This window comes from Lactuca virosa, chromosome 2, assembly GCF_052849685.1.
Source record: "Lactuca virosa cultivar CGN04683 chromosome 2, Lactuca_virosa_CGN04683_v6, whole genome shotgun sequence".
Taxonomy (NCBI): Eukaryota; Viridiplantae; Streptophyta; class Magnoliopsida; order Asterales; family Asteraceae; genus Lactuca; species Lactuca virosa.
The window spans coordinates 172,295,327-172,308,491 of NC_136427.1; the positions used below are offsets into that span (position 1 = coordinate 172,295,327).

Below are 13,165 nucleotides of genomic sequence, written 5' to 3' on the forward strand. Positions count from 1 at the left end.
GTTCATGTAGAATCTCCATTGAGAAATATGAACCATGTCAATGATGAGCCAATTGGTGAGTACATGTCTTTGATTCTTTTTGGGAGTAAAGTGATGCATTCTCACCAGAGTATAGAAGGGGTAGAGTTGGGAATTCAAAAAGAGGGGAAGGTTCTTGTAGCAAGAGGCTTAACTTAGAGGATATTGATGATTTAAAAGAGAAGGAAAACACTAATGAGGGTGTTAAGGAGGTTCAGGAGGCTACAACTGTTGTTGAAGGATGCTACAAGCCATTTACTTCAAATATTGCTAATGTAGGGGATGGGATGATTGGGGTTCAGGATAATGACCATATTGAAGGATGCTACAACACCCCACCTGTTAATGATGATGCACAATATAATGAGGTTTTTGATAACCTTATGGAAAATTTAATTGGAAGTGATGAGGATTTGAAGAGTATGAAGGGGATGATGAATCTGAAGAGAGTGATGAAGAGTATGAAAAGGATGAAGGTGATGATCAGGATGGGAAACAATCAGAAAATGAAGATAAAGTGGATGACATAGTGGATGAGGAGAACAATATAGAAGATGTTGATGTGGACATGACAGACTTCTGTCTAAATGTTGAAAGTGATGTTGAAGGAGCATGTATTAATGATTGTCATGAACCTGAAGATATGGAAATGATCAACAATGAGGAGTTCGAATCATTGGACGAAGGATCAGACCAAGACAGAGAAAGAAGAGCTCTTATAAAAAATTTGGGAAAAGAAAAAAGGTGCAACCTTGGGTCAGTAAATATACAGTCATTCTCAGTGGGAAAAAAGTTTAAAAGTAAAAAATAATTAAAGGAGTTAATTGATGTGCATGCACTAGAAACAAGAAGGAATCTATTCTTTAAAAAAATGACAATCAAAGGCTTAGGGCACAGTGCAGAGGAGTTGTACCTGTCATCAATAAAGGTCAAGTGGGGACTCAACCTACCACTTCAAAAAGTAAGGGCAAAGAAGTAAAGACACAAAAAGAAACATGTGGTTGGTGTATATATTCATCTAGGTCAAACCCCGAATCTGACTGCTTCTTTAATCTGCAAGAAAATCATAGATCAAGTTGAGGCAGATCCGAAGATTCCTTTGAGAGCCATACAAGATCACTTTCAAAAGACCTACCAGGTGGGTATTTCGATGGATAAGGTGTTTAGGGCAAAATATATGGCAAGAAAGCATGTAACTGGGGACTACACAAAACCATTTGAATTGTTGAAGGACTATGCTCTTGAACTTCAAGCTATAAACCCAGACACAACAGTCAAAATAGATGTGTGTCCTAATGGCAACCCTGCATCCCCAACAAGGCAGTTTAGAAGGATTTATGTATCCTTGGGTCCACTAAAAAAAGGTTTCAAGGCATGTCTTAGAGACTTAGTAGGTTTGGATGGTGCCTTCATGAAAGGCCCATTCCCTGGTCAGGTTCTTACAGCAGTTGGTCTAGATTCCAACAATGGAATTTATCCCTTGGCCTATGCAATTGTTGAGTCTGAAAACACAGCTAGCTGGAAGTGGTTTTTAGAAAACCTTGGGGATGACTTGGAGCTTGGGAGCAACTCAAACTATACTTTCATAAGTGACAGGCAAAAGGTGAATTGCAGTTTATCAATTGATCATTTAGATTGTGTTTTTTTACCAAGAAATTAATTATAATTATTGTCTGTTGACTCATGTAGGGATTACAAATTGTAGTTGATCAATTGTTTCCCAATGTTGAGCATATTTATTGTATTAGACATATTCATGACAATACGAGAAAGAAGTGGGGGCAAACTGAGTACAGGGACCATTTATGGAGGTGTGCATCAGCAACCACCATTCCTGAGTTTGAGCATTTGATGAAGGAGTTTAGTGAGTATGATAAGGAGGCATGTCAATGGTTGAAGCAGATTCCTCCTGTACATTGGGCAATAAGTCATTTCTCAAGTAATTTTATATGTTTGCATATGGTAATGATTATGTGTTTCGGTTATTTATCAACATTAATTGTATGTTATTGTAATGTGCAGGAAGAGCTGTTTCTGATGTGTTGATTTCAAACATGTGTGAAGTGTTTAATGGGAAGATAGAGAAAGGCAGGGACAAACCTGTAATTTCATGTTTAGAGTTCATTAGGGAGTATCTAATGAAGAGGATATGCAATTTCATGAAGTCAATGAAGAAGGCTAAAGGTCCACTAACACCTACATCAACATATATCCTAGATGCAAGGAAAAAAGGTGCTTCACAATACATTTCTAGGTGGAATGGGGCAAAAAAGTATCAAGTCACTGGAGCATTGCAAGATCAGCATGTGGTGGATGTTAGGAACCAAACCTGCACTTGCAGAAAGTGGGAATTAATGGGAATACCTTGCAGGCATGCAATTGCAACTCTAAATGAAATGAGCAAAGACCCTGAGGATGAGCTTGACATTTACAAGTGGGTACACAAGGTGTATTGGCTAGAGACATGGAAAAAAGCTTATTCATTTAAGGTGGAACCAATTAAAGGGAGACCCATGTGGCCTAAAAGTAATTGTCCAACAAAGCTAATCCCTCCTCCACATCGCACTCATGTAGGAAGGCCTAAGAAAAAAAGAAGACAAAGTGAGGGTGAAAGGCTAAGCAAAAGGCAGAAGGCAAGTCAAGGTGATGGAGTCAATGAGATGCAAGGAGAAGATTCCCAAGGGCCAACAAATGATGGAGTGCAGAAGCTATCAAGGAAACATATCAGTGTTACTTGTAGCAAATGCAAGAATAAGGGACACAACTCTAGGACCTGTAAAGGGCAAGGTGGGAATCAATCCAAGAAGTGATTTTGGTTGTTTGTTGTGGTGCAATGACTATTTAGTTGCTTGTTGTTAAAAACTGTTTGTTTTTGAAAACTTTAGTTATGGTTTGATGATGTGGTTATGTATGGTGCACATACACTTGTATGCTTAATTTGGTAATGGTTTTTGGTTCCACTCATGTGGTTAATGAAATGTGCATTTTGGTCAATTTATGACACGTATTTTGGTAATGTACTTTTGTTACATTTTGGTTCTATTTATGTGCTTATATTTGACAATTGATACACATTTTGAACACATTTTCACACTTGAATATCATTTATATCATTAACAACATTGGAATTCATTACAAACATGATGAAGTCAACTTACAACAAAATTATACCATTTTTACCCTGCATCACTTGATCAAAAAAACCCCCCACATTTGTCTAACCCTATCCCTTACATAGACCAAATACTAAAGATAACAATCACAAACATAAACCAGCTTGCACATAAATACATATTCATCTTGAAACCTTCATCCTTCAATGCATCACACCTTGCCTCCAACATGTGGTTCCTGCTCAAAAGTACATTGCACGGTTCCTGTAACATGTTGATACTTCTTACCAGCCGATTACATCTTTCCTCCAACGTATTTATGTTTCTTAGAAGACCAGGTATGGTGGTTTTACTCCTAGCACACATAGGCGGGTCAACCCACCCGATAAACCCACAAACTGAATCCTTATTAGGGCAAGCATAAAACCTCCTTCCGAGATTCAGTGGTGTCCAAGACGTTTTCACCAAAGCGAGCTTTCCACAAAAACAAACCACCATTGTTCGATTGCAGGTCAGGAAGGAGAAATGGAAGAAAATAGCCGTTGGGGAAGAACAGTTAAGAACGTTGGGGAAGAAGATTCGTTGGGGAAGAAGTTGGGAATAGAAAATGATATATAAAGAAGGTTTTATTTTTCCGTATGCAAAAATGGTCCCTATTAGTAAAAAGACAGAAATACCCTCACGTGCAAGGCACATGAGGGGGTTAACGGATTCTTTTTAACGGGTGTTAAGTATAGGGACCATTCTCACAAACAAACCAGTACAAAAGGACCACAAAACCAAAAAACTCGTGGTTTGGACCAAAACCCCAAAAAATTGCATACCACAGGGACCATTTTTGCATTTAAGTCTAAAAAATATAGCAAGTATGAATATAGTGGGAATCACTTTCCTTTCTAAGATCCGACTGACTGTATTCATCATATTTTTTCTCCTTTGTATAAAATTATTTTTTCAAAAATGTTTGTAAAAAATCCTTCAGGCCCTAGTTTGAATTTGGAATCATACGAATGTTCATCCAAGTCCAAATCAAGGCTCTGATACCAACTTGTAACATCCCAAATTTCAAACCAAAATTTTCTTTTTAAAAGCATAAGTAAAACATCCATTTTTTGTGAAAGGTAGATATACCAACTGTTTAATACCTCTAAAACCCAATCTTGAAAACAATGTATCAAAATCGTTATAAATCAACAGAAGTCTAATTCATAAATTAACAGCGATGCGAGTGCGATACAATCAAGCTAGGCCTTTCCTTCCGACAATAGAACTACCTGAAAAATATTTAATCCACATCTTTGAGCGTAAAGCTTAGTGAGTTCCCTAATATATCACATATCACATTAAATATACAATGCATACATATAAGGGCTCATAGTCAACACCTCAGTGGTCCTATAGGCTTGTAGCCATCATCCCAAAGATGTTAGACTTCCAACCATTATCAGTTTATAGTCAATGCCTCAATGGGCCTATAGGCACATAACCATCATCCCAAAGACTTGTTGAACATCCAACTATTCTCTTAGTGGGCCTGAAGGCTTATAACCAACTTCCCCTAGGTCCTAACATTCTCCTAATGGTCCTAATGGCTTACAACCTACTTCCAATAAGTTCCAACATTCTCCTAGTGGGCCTAAAGGCTTACAACCTACTTTCCCTAGGTTCCAACAAATATCAAGCAAGTAGACTAACCAACCTAAACATATAGTCATTGTAAGAACCTGAAATTTAGAGAGATTTGATTTTTAGTCAAATACTGACCAAAAGGGACAAAATGGTCATTTAGAGGATTTTGATAAGTTTATGAAGTTGTGACTTCATGGAAATGGACAAGATAAGTTTAAGTCACTTATAAGAGGTTAGAAAGGTAAGTTTAAGAGAAAAACAAGCATGAGAATATGCATTTTGGCCAAAGGGGTATAATGGGTATTTTTATGATTTTTAGGCCAAGTTTATGACTTAATAGATTAATACATGTATTAAGTTAGCGAGAAATGACTTAACAAAGTTGTAAAGTATGTTCCCACCTTCACATGGATATAAAGATCATAGAAAACGGGTATAGAACAAAGAAGTTATGCACATTAGAACTTGGAGGAAAAGCTGTCCCCAAAGCTGGAATATAATCAATAATGCACTTTGTTGATCTCCAGTTACCGCGACGTGATAAATATCTCACCACGGTGCAGTGAGTGATGACAAGGATTCAGACAAAGTTCTTCTCGTCTTAAGAGAAAGGCAACCTACTTTGCACCATTACGAAATGAATAGGCACCACGACATAGTGGTGAAAATAGGATGTTGTTGTAGAAAGGCATCGCGACTCGGCAAGAGCTGACCACAACCAACTTATGCACACCATGGCATGGTAAATAGATGACCGCGAAACGGTCCCGAGGGTTTAAAGACGGTTTCTAACCAGTTAGAACCTCATTTCTGAATCAAAACACCCCAAATCGATTGAGATATAAAGGATTGCAATTTTGGTGTTGGAATGAAGGCAATAGAAGCTAGAGATGGAGCCTAACAAGGATTTTCATCCGGTCTCCATCAAGGTATGATTTCTCTACTTTTGATGAAATTGTTAGTTTGTGTAGATTGGTTGAATTGATTGACCTAAAGCTTGATTATGATGTTAATGAGAGTGTTTATATGCTTTAATAATTCTTAGAAAGCGATTTCAATTATGGAATCAATCCAATGATAGTTAGGGTTTGAAACCGTAACTAGTGGTTATATGAATTGATGCATTATATTATATTATAATGAATTAAGTAGTATGGGATGCTTAATTTTTTTGTTGGAGTAAACTAAGAGATAGAAATTGAGAAAATATAACTATGATCTGTTAAGTGGTCATTTTGATTGTAAGAGTCATTAAGCTCTTAATAGGCTAAGATAAGTATTAAGAAACTTGTATATATGTATGAATAAGCCTAATAGCAAATAAGATGGATCAATATCCATTAATTGAATAAAGGAGCCAAAATGGGTAGTTAGTCTTCACTAACTAACAAGGTGAGTTATTACTCTCATACTCTCTTTAGATCATGCCATATATTTATTTATATATATATGCATGTTTTTGTGTAAGAGCTATGTTTTTGAGTCTGACAAAAAAAAAATAGGATTATATGTACTATAATCCTATGTAAAGTTATGTGCTTGTGGTTATACAATTAAGATCATGTAGCTGAGCATGTATGTATAACCAAAGTATGTAGAGATGTACAAGGAAAGAACAATGGTATTATGAGTAATACCTATAAGAATAGATACAAAACGAATATGAGTATATGTAGTATAATCCTATGTATGAGTAAATGATGAAAAGGTATCTATTGATACCTAAGAGATGGTAGATAGTGATAGAGTATGATTATATGTAATATAATCATAAGTGTATGTATGTATTTATGTCTAGATATTAATGGTATTATGTAGAATACCTATATGTTAATATACATATATAGAGATTAAGTAATTAATGAGTTAAATACTAGATGTGTATTAGAAGATCTCTTGATGAGATAAAGCGATTGAATGTCCATGTGACAAGTATTATGTGATGAGTCACATAATAGAGATAAAGATGTTTAGAAGAATGATTCCTTCGAGAACGAGGTAGAGATTCCCTCGAGAATAAAAAGTATGATTCCAAAGGGAATAAGAGTATAATTCCTATGAGAATAAAGAGTATGATTCATACGAGAATAAGAGTATGATTCCTTTGGGAATAAAGAGTATGATTCCTAAGGGGAATAAGAGTAGGATTCCTTTGGCAATGAGATTATGTACCTGTGGGGAAAGAGATGATGATCCCTGCGGGAATGAGAAATTGTATGATTAGAAAAGAATAGATAACCAGTTATTTGAGAGGAACAAGATAAGAGAGATTTTTTTGTAAGAACTTATAGATAATCAGTGAGGGATTAAGAGTAAGGGATCCATGAGGGATCCAAGAGAATAAAAAGAATGTCAATGGATCTATGAAGGATCAAGATGAGAAGTATGTGATGAAGCAAGAATAGTATGAGAAGGCATGCTAAGAGTTAGAGATATGAAAAGAACATAGTAAGAGATAGAGAAGAGCATGCATAGAGTATCGAGAAGAGCAAAGAAATATGAGATGAGATAGAGTATGAAGATGGATAGAAAGATGAAGAGAAGAGTAGAGAAGAGATAGAGGTAGAGGCAGAGATAAAATATGTGTAGAGTATGAGATGGGCCTGGGAAGAAGCTAAGAAAGATATAAGATATAGATGAATAAGAAGAATAATAGTGTGATATTAGAGAGGAAGAGTAGAAGATAAAGTATAAGAATGAAAGAATAGAATGCTAAGGCATGAGAAGAGATAGAAGAAAAGATATGGATGAGATGATAAAAGAGAACATAGTAGATAAGATGAGAAGTGAGAATAAGTAAAGAGAAAAGAGTAGAAGAAATAGATGTGAGGAGATGAGAAAGAATAGCAGTGTATAGTATGAAAGAAATAGATTAGATTGCAGAGTAAGAGAAAGAAGAGAAAAGAAAGAAAGAGTAGTTGAACATGAGAACATATTAGAATATAACTCACCAGACCTGTGGTCTGATGTAGTAGATATGTTTCATGTTTTGTAGGTTCAGGTAGCAGTTGTTGTATGTGATTGAAGACACGAGCACAAAGACCTAGAATAAATTTCATTTCCTTATTGTTTCAATTTCTTTGCAAGATTTTACTGTAATCCCGTGATTAAACCTGAGATTTAAAGTGTTTTAAATTTTATTAGAACTCCACGTTGTTAGAAAAACTCTGAGAATTTCCTTAGATGTACAAGTAGAAAAATCCAGTTTGTTATAGTCGTACCCGAGCAGAACCCATCCAACCTACCACACTGAACATATAATGTCATATAAAGTATAGTGAGCAAAATCACATGAATCCAACAAGTAGGAACTCAACGACTGACTCCTCAGACGAAACAACTAACATGCACTAACTAATGCCAATCAAAGGTCAAACCTCAATCTAATACTTAAATCCATCCAAGTTTGACTAAAAGTCAAGCTGGTTAAAAAGTCAACGGTCAATAGCCGGTCAACGGCTAGACGTGTCACGCAAGCTAGGAGACAAAACAATCATGACTTGGACACGAGAGATGTGTTGCAACATAAAAGGATGCACCACGCTACTTCAGCTACTTGCTAAACCACTTAATCCGCAAATATAAAAGCCAATACTTCCAAATCTAGGTATAATTAGTGTCTTAATGGATAAAGTTTCCAACTTTATCCATGCACATGCCAAATACAATCTAAAACCAAAACCCTAGATCTTATAAGTGCCCAAAATGACAAGTTCTTGCATGGAACAAAGAGAGCTCATACATGCACTCTACACTCCATCAAAAGTCATGATCTAATCAAAATACAAGTCCAAAGCTTTGGAGTTTTCCAAACTCCAAGTTTAACACATCAAAGGGACCCAAAATGAGTAAAATTGACCAAAACTCATCTAACACTTAGTTCTATGCATCAAACATGATAAAGGTTGGAACTTTGGCACTTAAAAGTCCAGATTGCACCTAGATGGTTGGGTCATCACTTGGGATTGTTTCTTTGCATCAAGATTTCACTTCTTCTTCTAAAAAAATCAATCATAAAGCTTCCAAGATCAAGAACACTCAAATATGGAAGGGTAAGATGCTCTCAAGGGTTTCTGGAGGTGGAGGCTGCATATATGAGAAACCCTAGAAGTTAGTGCCCTTTAAATACAATCCAAATCCCGAGAAACTAGGGTTAGGTCCATCAGTTACGATGTGTCGAACCCAATTAGAGACGCATCGTGTCAGATACACGCCCCATACGCTACGACACACATCTCACGCATTGCGCCTGGAGGGTTTTCACCCTTTTTCCTTAACCAAAAATTCCAATAATTGATAGCTAGGAACACACTGGAAACCAGACATTACAATTATCAAAAAAATCCGTTCTCAATTGAACTTAAAGCCAAAGCGTTTAATTTCTTTTGAGACATGGTCAAGCGCAAATAAGATTTTAGAAGCTTTAATCTGAAAAGCTTCTATCTATTGATGCAACCATAATGGAACAATCAATAATATTTTGTATGTTAGACGAGAAACTAGATAAATGTTTATCATTTCTAAGAAATTTAGTATTTCGTTAGTTGTATTATGTTCAGCCAGTAAATGTTTTTGTAACCCAGTTCGTTGAACAAATCATCAACATCGATGTCCGGGATATGAACATTTTGCAACCTCTTTTAAGATTTTTGGACCTTTCCTTTAACCCACTAGTATTCAATGACTCCAATTTTTTCGATGCGAATAACAAACCAAAATGTCTTCATATTGTTTGTATTGTTCAAACCTCCGCTATAATGAATCAGTAGTTTGATCAACTATGTACACAAAATATTGAATCATAAATGGCTCTTGAGGTGAAAGTTAGTGTACAGGTTCCGATGACCAAACGTCACCCTCGTCAAAATGTCTTTTTTTTTTTAAAAAAAAATTATGTTATTATTTTTCTTGACAAACATGAGATCAATTCATAATTCAGAAGTTATAACTCTTGCACAATCCAAAGCCTTCTCATACCCATTCACTTTGTAGTCTTTAAAAAACTCAATAAATTCTCCCACACTACTCATTACCTCATCAATACGCATAGTCTCACATTGAAGTTGTTTGCCAATATATTATACCATATGTTTACTTTAGCCAATGTATGATACCATATAACCATATAGTCTCATCAATACATATAGTCTTAGATTGAAGTCTTAGGTTATTTACTTTAGCCAATATATGATACCATATAACCATACCAATTATAAAGTCAATTATGCAAAGTTCATACTCTGCTAAACAAGTAGCTTCACTTTTGATCTTTATATACGTCTCTTCGTCAAAAAGCTTATAAAGAGCTTCTACAATTTTAGGAGATTGAATCACTATTGTTTTGACACTTTCAATTAAACTTTCTCACATTGTAATTTTAAAGTGAGAATCTATTTAGTCAAAATGTCTTTTAGAATTTATGATTATATTTTGATTTTCTATATTAGATTTTTTGTGTAAAACGACTTATAAAATACAGAATTGTTTGCTAGAATTTATATTAGAAACAAATTTATATTTTTCTTTGAATATAGACATTTTCTTTAAATTGGTGATAAATTTTAGAATTTACGATTAGATTTTGATTTTTTGATTTTCTTTGATTATTTTTCATAATTAATATGATTTCAAAATTGCAAACAAATTTATATAAGTAACCGATACGACTAATTTTCTTTAATGATAACACATAAGAATATATTTTATAAAAATATCAACATAACTATTGATTTGTTCCAAAATTCAAAAGCCTCCTAAAATCAGAGGCGTGATGCAACCGCACCGCCCCGCTTGCACACCCAAAGCTGTCACTATAAACCATATTATGATATTAAACCAAACCTAGAGTCACAACAAGAAAGCAATTATAATAATTTACACAATATCTTACTAATAAGTTAATCTCTACAGCTATAAAACCTATTTTTAATATCGACTGAAGAAGCTGGATCTTTTAACCAATATAGCGATTAAAACAAAGTGCATAAATCGTAGTTAGTTTTGATGTCAATAGAACCAGGAAATATCGGCAAAAACAACATTGATAACAATTAACAAACACGGTATGCAAATTCAAATATAATAAACCCAATTGGAACCCATTTGTCTATTTAACATAATTCAAATGTTATAATACTAAACAAATAGTTAAACTGATTTTATATAAACTAAAATACAATAAATACGGGTATTGAATCAATATCATTAGTATAAATAAATTATTACTAACAGCTATATTTAATAAAAAAAACATACTTTATCGGGATGGAAGAAGCATCCTTTGTAAGCATCCTTTTGGACGAATTATAGTATTGGAGTCAAATAAGAAAATTTGAAAGCAACATTCTTTTTATTTTATAATAGTTTTATTTTTTATTCGCTTTTATAGAAAAAAAAGGTCTAAAAAGTAGAGTTATGAAATAGTTGGTGCGCAAAAAACGTCGATAAAATCAAAAGGAGATTGTGTCGGAATCAGTGAAAACAAAGGTGATTTTAGGCTCGAGGAGGGAGTGGGTGTGCGATAGTTGATATGGCTGTGGTATGAGTGTGGCATCCCTGTACCATTATTTGTATGGTTTAAATTCAGCTAAAATTAGTTTGGTATTTTGAATTATAAACTAATTAAAAAAAAAATCATAATCGGTTGGATTTCATTGAGGAATTTCACATACTCTAATACAAAAATACCAAAAATATAATATGAATGTCATAACTCATAAAAGCTATGTTTTTTGGATATAAAAAACATAGCTTTTTGTATTCAACTTCATTAGTTTAGATTTTAACATACCAGTTCATTCAAATAGAAGAATAATAGTAGATGTAATAAAAGAGTTTGCTTCTATAACATTGCATTAATAAATCGGGTTGACCCGATTTTTGCATACGCGTCATATACAATCGAATAACATTCCTTTTTTAACAAAAAATAAGAAAAGGAATTTCTTTTAAAGGAATAAAAACAAACCCTAAAAAATATTATATCTCGATAAAGCATCCCGATTGCACAAACCCGGAAAACTCATCCGGAGCATCCACTTTAACCAATTTACTATTATGCCCTTGGTGGTTCTTCTCCGCTAGGAAAAAGGTCTGCGGTGCACCCTGGTAAGCCGATCCGGTGACCAAAGTCCGATCACCGAGGTCAACACCACATGCTCCGACTTGAATAGCGGGATCAGTATCCGCCAAGCAAGCAAAATTCCCATTTTGTCCCACAGTCACGCAAGCTCTCGGACACCTGTTAACTCCCCAAGCCTCCTCCACGCGCCGCCATGTTCCGGTTGTGATATCGAGAACCTCCGCCGTGTTTTTGAACAGACCCTGGCTCTCGGTATCGTACCCGCTAATGACCCAAAACTCCGAACCGACAAACACTCCTTCACACTCGTCACGCTCCTCACTCATCGGGGCCAACTCTGTCCACTCGTCGGCAGTGATATCGTACACCCACGCGCTTTTCAGCGCGTTTTTGCTCTCGTCGTGTCCACCGGCGACGTAGATTTTTCCGTCGAAGGCGCCGACAGCAAAGAACGAACGATTCGACGGCATATCGACTCGCTGAGTCCACCTTCGAGTTGTGAAATCGTAAACGAAAACATCACGTAGAGGCTCCCAACTCCCCGGATTCCACCCACCCATCATCACCAGCTTCCCCTCCGAACTCGCCACCTGACAAAACAACGGCAACCCGTCAGGGTACTTCGGAACCGGGTCCACCTGGCTCCAAATATCAGAATCCGGTTCGAAAACGGATAGCCCGTATTTCGGTTGATTCTCCGGCTTAGAGTTACCACCACTGGAATCGGCCGGAATGTGAAGCGATTGAACCAAACAAGCCGTTTTATGAGTGTACCCAGATTGTTTCCGGTGGTAATAAAAGTCTCTGCACTGGAGGAGGAGGCGCCACTGTTGACAGACATGGGAGGCGACCTCATGGACGATGTAATGCATCCGAGTCAAGCACTGGAGTGCGATTTCTTCCGGTAAACCCGGAATTAGCTCAGTGTAATCTTCCATTGGATGAATTTTATCCTTCTATAAGGAAATTTGGATTGAGAAAGGCAAAAAGTTTGACGAAGGAAGATGATCAAGATATCATGAATACGGATATTTATAGCAACATTAGATGTGGATATAGAGTGGGGATTGATTATCGGGTGCTGTATTAGTGTACTGAGTTTGAGCAATCCGTATCTGACACGTGGGAAGCAGTCATTGGATAAGTTGTATAAAATACTTTATAAAATATGCTTAAAAAGGAAAAATAGAAACGTATAAATGTATAATGAAATTCAAATATTATGTCAAAACTCAAAAGTGTATCCAAATGTAATTTGGAAAAAAAAAAAAAAAAATTCAAATACAACTATATCTTGATACAATCTTTTTCTTTTTTATACTAG

General features: G+C 35.7%; 1 protein-coding gene across 1 annotated transcript; it reads right to left on the minus strand.

Annotated features, from left to right (window-relative positions):
- Positions 1-11,583: 11,583 nt before the first annotated feature.
- On the minus strand, positions 11,584-12,868 carry LOC145159745 (F-box/kelch-repeat protein At1g15670-like). The gene has a single exon (XM_079078784.1). It carries the CDS (start codon positions 12,777-12,779, stop codon positions 11,739-11,741), a length of 1,041 nt encoding a protein of 346 aa, XP_078934910.1. The 5' UTR covers positions 12,780-12,868; the 3' UTR covers positions 11,584-11,738.
- Positions 12,869-13,165: the final 297 nt, after the last annotated feature.

What these genes read in the sequence shown, in the direction of transcription:
- LOC145159745 (XM_079078784.1), bottom strand. Translation starts at nt 12,779, where the DNA reads ATGGAAGATTACACTGAGCTAATTCCGGGTTTACCGGAAGAAATCGCA.